This window comes from Phalacrocorax aristotelis, chromosome 3 (assembly GCF_949628215.1).
Source record: "Phalacrocorax aristotelis chromosome 3, bGulAri2.1, whole genome shotgun sequence".
NCBI lineage: Eukaryota > Metazoa > Chordata > Aves > Suliformes > Phalacrocoracidae > Phalacrocorax > Phalacrocorax aristotelis.
Window position 1 is genome coordinate 56,109,828 of NC_134278.1, and position 15,292 is coordinate 56,125,119.

The following is a 15,292-nucleotide window of genomic DNA, read 5'->3' on the forward strand; positions in this document are numbered from 1 at the left end:
CTCATATCCTGCAGGTTAACAAACTGCGCATGAGAATGCCAGGGACCCTACACTGAACAATGCTGACTAATATATATAATTCTAGACTACAATTCTAGACATTTCAAGTGAAATGAGAGGTATTTAATTATTATTACTATTAAATAATACTATCCCCCCCGTTGACGCACAAAGGTTGGGAACAACAACAAATCTTAGCATTTTCAAGTAGTCCAGGAAGTATGATAGAGACACGAAGAGTACTTCACAACAGCTTACTTTAAGCTACTGTACTTAACATTTTAATTACTTGCAATTGTGGGGAAAGAAGTTTCATTCGTATTCCACCACTGAAATTTAGTGGCAGCTTGCTAAAATACTCAGGTCCCATAAACAAGGGAAACAATTTTAGCAACCTTTTTATTGGAAGTGTCGAAGCCTGGTTATTGCATAACATGCTGTTTAACCTTGCTGAAGTCCCCACAAGGCAAACTAAGATCATAAGTGGGCACAAACACAAAGTGTTACTGAAGGCATTAACTAACTCTAGCAGTAAAAGAACTGCATTTAATAATAAATTTGCAGGGTATCCTTTTAGCCCATCAGAATAATTTCTTATTCATAATCAAAACAAAATCAAGACACTTTGAAGTCTGGCATTTAGAGTGTACTAACAAGTTATGTGGCAAACTAGTAAACAAATAGTCCCGCAAACTAAAGAACCATTTTCAACTGCTGGCTTAAGCTTCCTCACAGACCCATTATACATTTACTTGAAGCCCATTTACTCACACCTCCCACATGCTTTCTTTTTTTTAGTAGGAAAGTCATCCTGTTGCAAATTGTTTTATTGGGAAATTTTCTGATTTTCTCACTTAAAGAGAAAAAATCACCAAGAATAAAGTGCCAAAAAACCATCTGCCTCCAAGCCAGAACGTTAGGTTATGGGCTGTTAAATACAATTACAAGTCAATCACAATACCTACAGTTTGAGAGTAGTAGGATTTAAATTCATAAATGCTGAAGTTTGAAATAAACAATCTCAATTCTATAAGTCTGTCGTGGTTACTGACTGCCACACCACAGATAGATTAGAGCTAAAGATAAATGCTGGAAGCATTAGATCCAAATAATATTTGCTATTCTGGGGTCTTGGAAAAGCGAAAATCTTGGAAAATGTATACATGGCAATAGAAATAAACTTTTGCCACTCTTCTCTAGTTCCTGAAACAGTAGACATATTACATGCAAAACTTACACACTGCATGAAGCTGCACACAAAGCTTCTTTATAATATACTCAAACTTGCAAAGCTAAGTACAAAGACAAAAATCAGAACTGGTAAGTAAGCCTTCAAGCTTCAGGGTGGCTTATAAAACCAGATACAGTGACTTACTGACCTCTGTAAACAGCTTTGCTTAAGAGTGCTGGCAGGACACAAGACTGAACATATCCTTGCTTTTTTACTCATTTCTTTCTCTTTATGCAGTTCTTCAACTAATTTAGTACCTACCTTCGAGAGCAAATAATGAAACATTCTTCATACTTTCCCCACAGCACAACATCAACCCTTTCCTAGGTTGATCCATCCTGTGCAGTTAGCAAGGGAAGGTATCTCTGATGAGACGGATAATGCACGATGAGTCAGTGCTAGCACAAAATGTCAACTGAAGTCAACTAAATTATATCCACACAGATAGAGCTACTGCACAGAGCACTGCCAGTTTCATGTGACTGAGCAATCATAACTTCCCGCCATCCTCCATTTTGACAGTTGGACTTGATGATCCTAGAGGTCTTTTCCAACCTTAATGATTCTATGACCAAAAATAGAGAGGGATGAGGCAAACAAAGCAATAACCACTAATAACCAACAGAAAGGTTATTTTAGTTTGAATCCAAATTCACTTTTGAGAAATCTTCCGGTAGAAGAAATAATTTTCCTTTTCTCCAAACAAGCACATGGCTTCCTGCTCCATACCTTGTTCCTATTCTGGTCATGCCTGACTACACCCACATCAGAGGGCTGATCAGGGCACGAATTCAAGCACTGTCCCACATACTATTTAATTGTCAGCACCTTCTGGTCTGGTTTAGGCCCCTGCTTTCCCAGCCAATGTCCAGGCACGCTTTAGGACAACGTGCAGGCCAAGGGCTGTTCTCAGTATGCAGTATGGACAAGACTGTCCTTTTGTGGGGGAGGAGTTTAGCAGGGCTGAAGAAGAGGGGGATGGATCAGTTAGTCTCTCATCCTAAAGAAGTTGGGGTGTGTCCGGGTGTAGAAGCAAAGTGCCATCAATTCCAGTACTTAACATCTCCCAACCCTTCACTGCTGTGCCAAGTGGCTCAGCTCCTGCACCACTGCTCCCTGTCTCCTGACCCTTTCATCCATCTCTTTCAGATCCCTCTTCTAATCTCCCTTCCCAAGTATGGATTCATGGTGGTTCACCCCTTGCACTGCAGGGACTGACAGCTTTTTCCTCCCCAGCATGAAGCAGAAGCTGTGTGGTGGTACAGAAACTCTTTCAGAAAGCTATAAATGCTCTGTGTGTGTGAAGGTCCTAAAGCAAATAATGAAAAAATAAAAACAGAAGCACACAGCAGTGCGCAGTTGTAACTAGGAAACAGCCAAGCTCCCTAGTGATCTTGAGAGAGACTGGCTCCTTTTTCCTCTGTTCCAACATGTTGATACACAACCCAGCCCAGTGCAGCCTTGGCCAGGGCCATGCATGAGCACTATGAAAAGGGTATGTAGGCAGCAGCATGCGTAGGGAGGTCAGACCAAACCCTCAGCTACATTAACTGAAGAGCAAAGATACACCCCCACAGAGATGAAATGATTTAATGGAAAAAGTGCACACATCCATGATGCAAAGGCCATGGATTTAGCCACTGCTAAATGTCAACTCTTTCCAAAGGTACGAGTATGTTTAAATCTCTTAAAATATTGACAGAATCAGAAAATGCAACTTAATTCCTGAAGGACTACTCAGTTTGGCTGAAACTTCAGCAAGGTATCCAATACGAGGAATTTCAGCAGTTATGAGAGAAAAACCTCCAAGCATTGCCATGTGGATATCTCAGTTATAAAACCACAGGGCTACCTGCTCTAGCTCCAATGAAAATAGTGCAAACACGGTATCCTCCAAAAGGGGAAGCTTCCAAACAGATCCACTCACAAGGTTACCAAAATTCACAAGTTTGCTGAGAAAGGTGGAGTTTACTTATCTAGAATTTTCTTTTGAAATCAGAACAGTTTGCTTTCTTCAGAACGGTAAAACAAGAGTAACCCTGACAACTAATTCATTGAATTGAGGGACTGAAATCTAACAGGTGAAGAGGTGATGCCATTTCCCATTAAGTCATCTTTATTCCATAAATCCCTTTATGTGGATAAACTAGCACATACTTCACAAAGTGACATTTGGAAACTCTTATGATCAGGTGAATAGAACGATCGAGTGCTGGCCAAATAGTTCAACACATACAATGAGTATCTGACATATTACAAACTTCTAGGGAGGAAAACTTGCTTTATCCAGCTGCATTGACGTAGAATATAACAGAAAAAAGATTCTGCCACAGAATAGTCACAGCTATTTTTGTAAAGAACATCTTAAAGAAAATTTAAGATTAAAAACCTATGCGTTCTAAGATTCTAAGCGTTCTAAGATTAAATGGAGAGAAAAACTAATCCTATTTATACAAATAAAGGCCAAACATGCTTCCCCAAAAGCTGATTAAGCAGCCACTGCCCAGGAAATGACAGAAACATCAAACACACACGTTTTATTCTACTCACAAGAAATAACACAGAAATAACTAAATTACTTTTGTGGGAGAAAGGTTACTAAAACAGGAGCAAGTAAGAGTATACAAAACATTAATGCAGAAAATGTCAAGTAGTGCCTGATACATGATAAATGCTTAAATATAAGAAGGCCCTGCTGTTCCTTGTTTTAAGTAATTTCCAACTTTAAACTGTAAGACACAAATACAAAGCAGCATTTGAAACTAGAACTTTATATATAAAGTGGAAAACTCAACAAGAGTGCAAGTTGAGTAGCTTCAAACAATTAGCCATTAAACAAACTGATGTCAATTATTAAAGTTGGTGCTGCGGTTATTTATTTTCATTTCGGTGTTCCACTTTGGGAAAATTCATCTACTCATTACTGCTGCCAAGGAAAAATTAAATTCTATATGATTATGAAGTATTATGAAAATAATTTTGTGAGGTGTCGAACAAGATATTGTTCGTGACGCATATCGTTATTATCTGTAAAGTAGTTTTGGTAAACCTGCTGGATTGCTGCATTGACCAAGAAACGCAATACTTAAAATTTCAGACATTTTGAGAGACTTCAGAGCTTTTAAGCATTTCTGAGGAAAAATAAGTGCTGCATAATTTAAAAAATACATAAAATAACAAGAGGAGCTGAAATTTTAGGCAACACCTACTAGAAGTTTCCAGTACAAAATATAGTAAGATGTATGCAAAACCAAAGATTTTAGTGTTAATGTATATCACTCTACAGTGCTTTATGATGTTACTTCAAATGCAGCTCCGCTCTTCCTTCAAAGCGGAGTTTATATTTTCTATGATGTTTTGTTCCTACATTTTTAAACATCCTAATAATGCTAAGCTAAGAAGAGAGGAATTTAATAGTACAAAAATTCCTTTAGGAAAAAAAAAAATCTCAGGCACAAGATAAAGTTATCATGTCATTGAGACATCTGACACTACTCGGAAGCACAGTTTAATACCCTGTATTCACATTATTAATGTAAACATAAATGCACACTAAATTGCTGCTTATGTAAACTATATAATATCCACTCTTATTAACTCCTCTTTCTTAAAATGATAATTAATTCTCAAGCATGTAAGAGAAGTTAATTAATCCTGACTTTTGCATAACATACTAGAAAGAGTATTTTGTTTTCAGAAAGTGTTTCTGCCATTACGCACATCAACTACAAGAGCTTTTAAGTACTCGGTGTACCATGCCTACAATGCTTTCCTACTTTACTATGCCAGTCAACAGAGGTACTACATTAGGTCTCTCTGCTTAGCAATCACAATACATACTCTGGCCCACAAAACAAAACAAAAAAAAAGGACCAAAACCAGGACTTCTCAATCTACTTGAAGTTTTACAGAGGTTCTTGCCTGTTCAGAGCCTTTCTAGAATAAAAACTGTAATAATTAACTTTGCTCTCAGCTGCATATTTACCAGTTAATAGGATGATTTGTATATGCAGTTGTGATGACCTGGTGCCTTGTAAGACTAAAGCAGCTCAGTTTGTGCCAACAGTTCAGCTAACTCATGGGATTCAACTTTACTAAGATACATAGAGAAACTTAAATGCTACGTATGGCATGTTGCTTTCTTTAAATGGAAGTCTAATTTGTGGAAGATTTCATAAAGCGAAAATGTTTACATAACTAAAAAGTTAATGCTTAAAGTGTCTCGATTGTTCTATCCAAAAGGGCTTAAAAGTTTGTTGTTTACAACGGTAAATACTCTATTCCTTTTTCCTTCCTTCAGTCCAGCTCGTTGCTTCCCATCTACCTTAATCTCTCAGATTGAAAAACTGCATATAACCAGAGCAGTAAGTTTATTATGTTTCTGCTTCCTGCCGCCTTGTTTTATCTATCAATGATCTACATTCTGTAGCCTTGTATCATGCTTGCAATATTAGAACCCAGTCCTCGGTTGGCCCCTGGAGACAAAAGAGCATTAAACGTTAATCAGCAACACTACTTACCACATTGAAATCTAAGTTTTTTTCAACCCACTCCTTGGCTTCCTTGAATTCCTCTTTCATTTCCATGATGTATAGTGTATCAAGGGCATCCACTATTGTTGCTCCTTGAATATTACCTGAAATACATGAAGAGCCAGTGATTTACTTTGCAACAGAAGGCTTTTCAGTTAGATTTAATTAATTTAAATTAATGCTAATTTCAAAATCCAGTTTCAATTAATCCAATTAAAAATTGGGCATATAAACATTCAAGTGGGCAACTAGTAATTCACAGCCTCAACTTTCATTCCCATGCCACAACACAGCATCATAATATTTAAATATTTCTCACACTAATGAAGTTTTGAAGAGCTGTTCTGACGCACTGCATTTTCAGCCATGATTTTGCATTTTTAAACACTGATGGAACAGTTCTCTGTAAAATGTAGTTTGTAGAAGACAATAAATCTCATTAAAAGGAGAAATGACTGTTTCTTCCAGTTGGAGTGAAAAAAAATAATTTGCTTTTTTGTTTTTATACTCAATAATACATATAAAGCTTTAAGAAGCTGATAAATAGTGATCACATTTCAGTTAAGCAAGCCCTTTAAGAAGTACCCTCTCTGAAAAACAACTATCTGATACTGTGCATCACCATGTAACCAGCGCAAGATAGCACTGGGGGCGCAAAGGCAAACTTGCACATATCTGAATCTCTCAGCTCAAGACAAACTGCCAGACATGGGTTTTCAGAGCAAGTTTGGGTTGTTCGCAGAAGCGGCATCCTTCTGCCTCTGTTATGGAGACAGGAAAGGGTCAGTTTACTAACCTTCACCTAACATTTCAAGATGAAATATCATCAGTATGTTCATTTTGGCATGGATTAATTGTTCATGATACTGTACTGAAGGGTTAACGTACTGAAGGGTTAACGTACTGAAGGGGTTATGTGGAAGGTTGGGGAGAAAATAAAGCCACTCAAATGACTTTCCCATGCTTCCTTCAAATTTACAATGACCTTTTTAAAACACTGTTTGTATGTAACGAAATCTGCATTATGAATGCAAACTACAGTTAAGACATTCTTTAGAGAAGACCCTAGATACAGAAGTAAACATTTAGAATTGCAGAATAATCTAGGTTGCAAGGAACAGTGGAATTCATTAGGTCTAATCTCTCTCCCCCCCAGCAGGGCTAGTGACTGGGGTGGCTAGTTGACTATTCATTCAGGAAATCAAGTGCACTGGGTGAATAATAACAAGACAGTAGCTACAACTGACTTTACAGGATTACCATCTTGCCTCCGAAATATCTGATGAAAAAGTAAACTTAGCTTTCTAGACTTATCAAGTATCAGAATTGAATTATTCATATTGAAGTAGGAAATCGACTATTTCAGTCAACTCTTGTGTTTACTACCATCAAGGTTTTCTGCTTCCTCATAAAATGGAGGAGTGATTGGAGACCTCCATATAACTGACAACACTTTAAACTTAACCTTCCAGGTAGAAAATAATTTTCCATTTGTATCATCTTAAACAAAATAATACTTGAGATTATTATAACAGGTACTTGGTACATTGAAGAGAACCAGGTGCTCTCTCTGTTTTAGCAGCTGCTAATTGCTTGTATCATCCTTTTTGGAACATTCCTTTCCTACTCTGAAGGAAGTAATCTATGTTTTCCCTCAGATATTCCACTAATAAAACTGCAGCATACTTTGGTAAGAAGGACATCATATCTTCCCAAGAGCTTATTTGGCTGCCCTTCTCTCATATCAAAGCAAAAGCATTCCTTTACACTTAGCTAAATGACTTGTATTTTTCCTGAGCTCATGAGAAACTGAGACCTATTGTGGAAAACTGCTGGAGGACACGTGCTCAAGAATGTTACTACAAAGGCTCTGGAGACGTTTAGTAACTCTGTACAACAAAATTTGCTCCTGGTGAACTTTTACAAATGAGCTCTACTTACAGAAGAATCATCTATAACCTGATTTCCTTGAGCAGATTGCGACAGACTCACCGCGCAATAACATTCTTTGTGATAATCCTCTTGTGATACACCTAACACCACCTAAACTTTCAACTGAGCTTTCAATTTTAAGGTTTAATATGTGAGCTGCAACTCACTACTGAGTCAGAAGAAAAAGAGGAGAATTATACCTTATTGAGAAATTACCCTTGGACTCACCCACTTCTTATGACTTCTGTCCCCCCACTCCAAACCTGGCTTGTACAGTGTGCTTACAGCATAGACCTCTCCCCACAGGGAGGAGAAATGGACAGAAGTTTGTCCCTTTGACAGGAGACTCCCGTCAAAAGAAGACAGAAGGAGATGGGAGAATTTCAAGTAGATTGTACTTTATTCGAAACAACTTTTGCTATTATTCTGAAGGCTCCAGAAAACAGAATAAAGCAATTAATGTGACAACTAAATAGCCAAATTTATATCAGTTATACTTCAAAATTCTTGATAAAAGATAAAAGAACACAGACTGCATTTTCAATGTGTCACTTTAGGGGCCAGAATTATGACTTGTGAACAACTGCAGTTTACACGAAGTTAGCCAACAGGATAATCCAAATTTAAAAGAGTGTTAAGGAAATTGTGTAGCTGAACAGCTCATTTATAACCAGTCAGACAAACAAGGGAAGGGGGGAAAGGAATGCAAAGAAGTAAAATGAACATTGCTTATTATGGAATAAGACCAAATATTTCCAAGCCTATATATGCTATGCTTCTCAAAGCACACCACATACATTATTAAATACGGTTATCATTCATGTTAGCTTCTACACAGCGTTCCCAAGGAATTACACAGCAGTCATGGTCTACAAGAGGCAAAGATTATTGTTAGGCAATTACAACACACACTCATATGACACAGAATATTTGGACGGGAGGACTGTGTTGTTATACACCTACAGTGCTGCTATAAATTTGTTTAACAGTGAACACTGGGTTACAAAAAGCACCAGTAAAGTTGCAGTCACCATGGTAGAGTTTCATAGTTTTCCTAGGCCGAAGGAGGATGTCACAAATAATACCTGAAGCAAATTCATACGCCTCAGGTAATTAGATATATTTTCAGATAACACACACAAAAAAATAGTATACTCAGGGTAGAGAAAATTGACTTGAAATTCATAAAACAAATTGATCAATATGAATTGATCATAAAATGATAACATTGAAGTGAGTCATTTTGATGATAAAAGAGATAACCAGGTGTACAAGCCTTCCAAAGTGAAACATTATTAGTCTCTACCAAAAGCTCCAGACCAAGTATTCGTATATGTTCCATTTTACTTCCTTTGTTAAACCTGCTTCTGCTGTTCTCTCTCCTCTTTACTACTACCATAATTTATTCCATGCAAGTGATTAATAGAGAACAATTTTTACATGGCCTACAAGCCAGTTAACTGAAGGGAAAGCAAAAGAGATCAGTCAACACAAAACTTCGAGTGAACTACCTAGCAGCATCTACAAAGCTTCTTTTCCAGTTTAACATTTGAAATCTTTAGCAACGATCTGGAAGAAAATAAAAGTAACCTACTGCTAATAAGATTTGTGGATGATTAATGAAGATGGCCGATTACCCAGCATTTCAGTATAGTGTGATAGAAAGCGCAGAGGAGTCTAGATCACCCCTGGGCAGTACACAGTGGGTTCATTTAAACAGCATGCTTTTTAATATCTAACAATGCAAAGGTATGTGCACACAAATAAGAGGAAATTACATTAGAGAACAGAATAGCGCCTCAGGGGTGGGGTGGCAGTGCAGAATTAAAAAAAAAAAAGTCATCAGATGATGAATAAGTTTTTGTGAATTTCCAGGGTGTCACTACAGGGAGAACTGCTATGGATGACACGCTTATTAGCACAGCTCTGTGACTAAGCTTATTTGGCCATATGGTTTGAGAACCACAATTGGCTTATAGCCAAATAGTTTGGAGGGTGGGCCAAAAGAAGCTTTTATTTGTCTAGCCCAGGCTTTTAGACATGGCTTATATTTTTGCCAAAAGAGTCTGAAATAGAGTACAGCCAGGATGCCAGATTCCATGCGTGCTGGCACACTGAATAGTTAGTTTACAACTTTCTCCTATCCATCGTATACCAAGTTTGGTTCTCCAGAACATCCACGTTCCTCACCAAATATATATTTCAGATAACTATACACACACACAAATATATATATTTATGCATACATATATGTGAAACAGATGAAGATTTGTGACCTGCAAGCATATCATAAAGAGCAGTACATGGAGAAAAGTTTCAGACATGTCCTAATGCACGGTCTATAACAGGATGGAAGCCAGGCCCCTTACTCTTCTCAAATTCATCTGCTTTTCTTTTTCTGACTCTGTGTCATATTCTGACTGGAAGGTAACTGTGGCAAAGCATATGACAAAAATGGAAGATAAGGAAAGATGGACTATGAAGTGGCCTCAGGTCATGCTATACATCAGCTCCCTCACCTGTAACAGTTCACCATCCAAGCAGCATCATAAACTAGGATTTCTTGCTCTTGCAAAACTGTAGAAAATGAGTAGAATGTTGGGTTTTTTTCTTCCAGAAAAAGTTAGTTTTATGTTTCTAACATGAAGTGTAAAAATCAATATAGAACATTCATATCTGTCATTTTTTTATGTGATGGAAATTCAGCACATACAAATAATAATGGATATCCCTTCCAAAAAAAGTGCTAGTGTTCAAAAAGATGTTTCCTCTATTATTGTCAGAAGAACTGCTTTTTAAGGCTACTTTGTAGTACTGTGGAAAAGAAAATTTTATATGTAGCTGTATTTGAATTGCACTCAGCCCCACCCTGATCTTAGACTCTTCATTGTTTTCAGCCAGTGAGGCAAACTTGTCTTGCCACCTTCCAGTTATTGTAAATTGAAGAAGCTCAGTCAAAGCAGATGTATTATATGAAATCTTCTCCAGCTTGTCACTTCAGATTCAAAATTCCAGCCAAAAATACAGAAATATAATCTGTCACAATATTTTCTTAATCTGGCCATTAAGAACAGTTCAGATTTTCTTAACATGAGGAATAAGACCAGATATTTTGTAAAACTAAATATGCAATTTTTTAAAAAAAAAGCAAGCATCCAATTTTTTTCAGCTCTATATTCATATACGTTTTACAGTAATGGTTCTGAGCTACATTATTCTCAACATATTCAAGAACACATATAGGTTTGACAAAATTAATGTTTTGATTAGAGCTGTAGGTTTCTTAGAGCATTGTTTCAAAAGCTGACTCAGATTTTAAAACAGTGTTTTCCTTTATTTAAAGTTCACTGAAAAGGTTTCTATCCAATATCGTTAGCAATTTAAAGTATCAAGAGTGATTAATTATTAAAGCACGCTATGCCAAAACATGAAACTCTTACTCAAGTACTGGCAAACCCTCAGCAACACTAAGATTTTTAATTTCATTCACTATCACCAGCTGGTGAGAGTGGGAAAAGAAACAATACTTTCAGCTTTTTACAGATCTAGCTTTTCATATGTGTAACATGAAACAATGCTGTGATATTTCTCGAATACTCTTCTAATCTCTAATATTTTGCATGTTTGTGCATGTTAGAGCCAGCTCTGGTGTCTTTGTATTTAATAGGGCTTGATAAATTTTTGCTCCATTGCTCGTCGCTGCTTTCCATGGAAGCCTTTCGCATCCACCACGCTTCTGGCACCCATGCATCTCAGTAACACACTTCGTTATGAGCCACCTTCTTTTGTTTGTCTGAACATGCTGCCTACTGATTTATGTTTCCACCCCTTACAAAGGGTTTTGTTTCCCACTAGGAACAATAAATCCTTGTTCACCCAATCTATGCATCTCCATATACTATACTGAAAAGTTTTCAAGTCTTCACTACCTTGAGTTCAAGTCTTCTAGTTCTGTGCATGAACTTAGAATCCTATCTCCCATACTACTACATGCCAGTTTAAATTTAGGTAGGTCAGACCCCATTTGCTATTTTAAAGAGCAGTTATCATCTGTCGGGGAATCCTTCAGGATTCATGGAATCACTTGCAGTTTGCCATTGCCGTAGCTACCTCGGGTAACTTGTTAGTGCTGCCGAACAGTCACTCTGGTCACTTGATCTTCCAGCACTGTGAAAAGTGATTTGAGAGCATGGCCTCAGCAGCAACACCTCCCTGCAAGCAGCCAGTAATAAACCCCAAAAATGCTTTTTGGAAATCTAAAGAGACTATAAACTTCCTTGTCTCCATACCAACCAACTTGGAAAAAACAGCAGTTATGCAGCATGACCTCCTCTCACAAATGCTGTGTTGAGTCATTCATCCACATATCTCTTAATGTTGCTATTAATTTAGTTGGGAAAGATGTCGGGCTTCCTTCCAAAATTAAGAACGCATACTGAAATCCAAAATTCCAAGGAAATCCATCAGCAAAAGTGAAGAGAAACAAGACAGGGGAGAAGGAGGGAGATGATGTTGAAGCTTTTCAATTTAAGTTAACATATTGTTTAAATATATGTACAATTAATTTTCTAGAGCGATATTAATGAACTTACAGTTTACGAATATACATTGGTGTACACCTCAAGACAGTTTTGAATATGAATTTTGGCAAGCTTTAAAAATCTTCATATACATCAATACTCCATATAAGAAACTACAAAAATCAGTTCAAAGTGGGAGGCACAGGATCTTGCTGAATTACAGTACTTTGGCTTTGCAGATTGTGAGTATTTATTAAAAGCCTCTCTTTTCCCCTCCAGAAAAGTACCTATTTCACTTACAGAGACTAATTATACTATGCCCACAAGTTACAATATTATTAAACTCGCAATACTGCACATGAAATACAGTTACAGATAATTTAAAAAGCCCTTTAGTAACACTCAAGTGCAGAAGCCTCTTCTAGAAAACACTCTCCACCAGTGCAGCAATGCTTATTAGTTTTAAAATTAGTACAGCAGGCTTGGAGAGGAATAGCTCCTGGCTGGGTGGGGGGGCTGGTGGTGGGGTGCTGTAAAAAAAAAAATTGGCAAAATTGTGATTTTGCCACTTTCTTCCACACTAGGAGGGTAGATGGATAAGGCTCTATTTTAGCAAACATTGTTAACAGTAATCTGAAACTTTAAAGGTTGAAATATTAAAAATTAACAGCACTTACTCAGGGCAGAGTAAGTGCTTTCTACCAGGTATGGGCAGAGAACAATTATTACTCACAGCAGAAGTCATAACAGCTTAGGAGACATGCCTTGTTTTGCTGATGCACAGTGAACACGAATGCATAGTGCAAACAGATGTTTAGCTATTCCAATTTACTTGATAAGTCTAGAAAGTTGTACACTTCATGAAATTAAATTTATGAGAATGCTACAGAGACAACAACTGATGACTTTTAGCTTCCGCTTTTTCAAATAGTTGTTATCGTAACTGAATTATTTGCAGTCAGAGTAAACCAAAACCCACAATAATGTTTGTTACTTGCCAAGACAACATGGTAAATGCTAAAGTGGCAAATAAAAAGGAAATCAAAATATTAAATGGATGTGCTGAAAAGACTGCAACGGCCAGGGGCAATGGCCAGGGGCAAGTACGCGGCTTTGGCTTGGAACAGAAATATTTCAGTTTACGTATGTTTCAGCCTTTCTCTACAAGTTGATTATTTTTAATGTGTACATGTGAGAGGAAGCAACTTCTGCTCATAACATTAATATGTGTATGTGGTCTACCAGTCTAAAGACTTCCTTGACTTATCAAATACATGCTTTACACACTGCTCACAGAATACCAGCAAGATCAAGGCAGGTCCTTGTCTTCAAAAGTTGGTTTCATGGCCTGGGTTTAGGTCAAATAAAGTGTCATTTCAAAGTTCGTCAAGAAGTCCTCAGCTACAGAAGAGCTCTACTACTTTTCATTTGTACAAGGTGCTAAAGCAGGATGCTTTTCCTTCTCCCAAGGTCAGAATAGTCCTCGTCACTATCTGTTCACCCAACATCATGCCTAACATTAGTGTCAGTGTAGTTGCCAAATTCATGATGGTATAGCCTAACAGTCACATATATGTGTAATTACACTTCTTAAAAGCCCATCTTACTTTTGTGTTTCAGAGAAACGCATCATGACAGTTGCATCTTGAAGGCATCATTATAGTCCATGTACAAAGTGCCTTACGCTAGGAAGGCCTGAAGCTTTCAAAATTCAAAATTAAGCTTACACACCATTTGAAAATAACTCTCCCCTTCTGTGTCAGGAGAGCTATGCTGTCTGTAACCTATACAGCATTAAGCACCAGTGAGCCACAGCATTGGAACATGCTGTTCCCGGCAGTGAGGCAGTTGAAGTCTCTATCCCGTAACAGGCACTCCCAATATATGCAAAATACCATAACTGCACCAATTAATGCATGAGAGGGGAAGTGTTCCAAATTAAACAACTGGCTAATGAAATATGCTATATCTTACTGCTATTAAGGCAATCAGACACTTGTATTTTGAAAAATTAAGACCTGGAAGCAAGAAGAAAAGACTATCATGGCAAACTGGAGATAGTTATGATTGATGACAGTGAACTGAAGGTCTTTCTTGATTTCTGAAGGTTGTGAGGAGATTTGTGGGACACAGAGCTGGAATTAACCTATTGTCAACCAATTTAATTCAGAATTACCTTAAAAATAGTCAACCATTTGCAATTTAAAAAAAATGCAACCACTGCATTTTTTTAAATAAGAACCAGAAACAAAGAAGATAAGGTAACTTGTTTGTCCTTTCACAAGGAAAAAGGGGCTCAACTATGTAAAACAACAACAACAAAAAAACCACAAACAAAACCCACAAAGAAAACCAGATCATCCTTTTATTGCTTTCTGAAAAAGAAGGCATTTGCTGAATTCATATCAGATCTAATGATCTGTGGACACTATTACAGAATCAAGGATTTGTTTCTGAAAAACAAAACATAGATTATGGATTCAGGAAAGGGTAGATTATGAGACAGAACTGCTTGCAGATATGCTGCTTTTCAGTATTCTGTAAAGCAATTCAGCAAAAAGATCTAATGCTTGTTTTGATTTGCCACCAAGATCAATATGAGTGAAGATGTTTCTAAGGAAATCTCCTCAGCAATAAGATCTCATACTAGATGACCATGATGAGAAAGTGATCTGCATTTAGACTGACTTGGGCTCTTACTCCTTTAAATGCAGTTTTATTTTCAGATTCAACACTTGTCCTGTTTCACACTGAAGAGTGCCTGCAGTGACTTATTCTAATGCAACATCCACAGAACTCCTGCTTAAGAATTTCACAAGTCAATATACCTGCAGCTTTTTCTGCTATTACATGCAATATCATTAAGAACTTAAACCTCAAATTTTTACACCACTTCTGATTCCAAATGAAACTAGATTAAGCATTTTAATTTTTTGAGACATCAGGCGCCGTTTTGTTGTCCTCCAAGAAAATAAAGAAAACAGAATTGCATTAAGTAGTTGTTAAATATGATATTAAATTGCACAACTATCAGTCATCTGAATGAAGAAAATAAAAAATTTTAGTTTTCAAGAAAA

General features: G+C 37.2%; 1 protein-coding gene across 1 annotated transcript in view; it reads right to left on the bottom strand.

Annotated features, from left to right (window-relative positions):
- The window catches only part of MAN1A1 (mannosidase alpha class 1A member 1), a 155,456-nt gene that overhangs the window by 98,682 nt on the left and 41,482 nt on the right, over positions 1-15,292 (bottom strand). Inside the window, exon 3 of the mRNA XM_075087529.1 lies at positions 5,752-5,867. Coding sequence (XP_074943630.1) covers positions 5,752-5,867 — 116 coding nt within the window. The remainder of the gene's footprint in view (positions 1-5,751; positions 5,868-15,292) is intronic.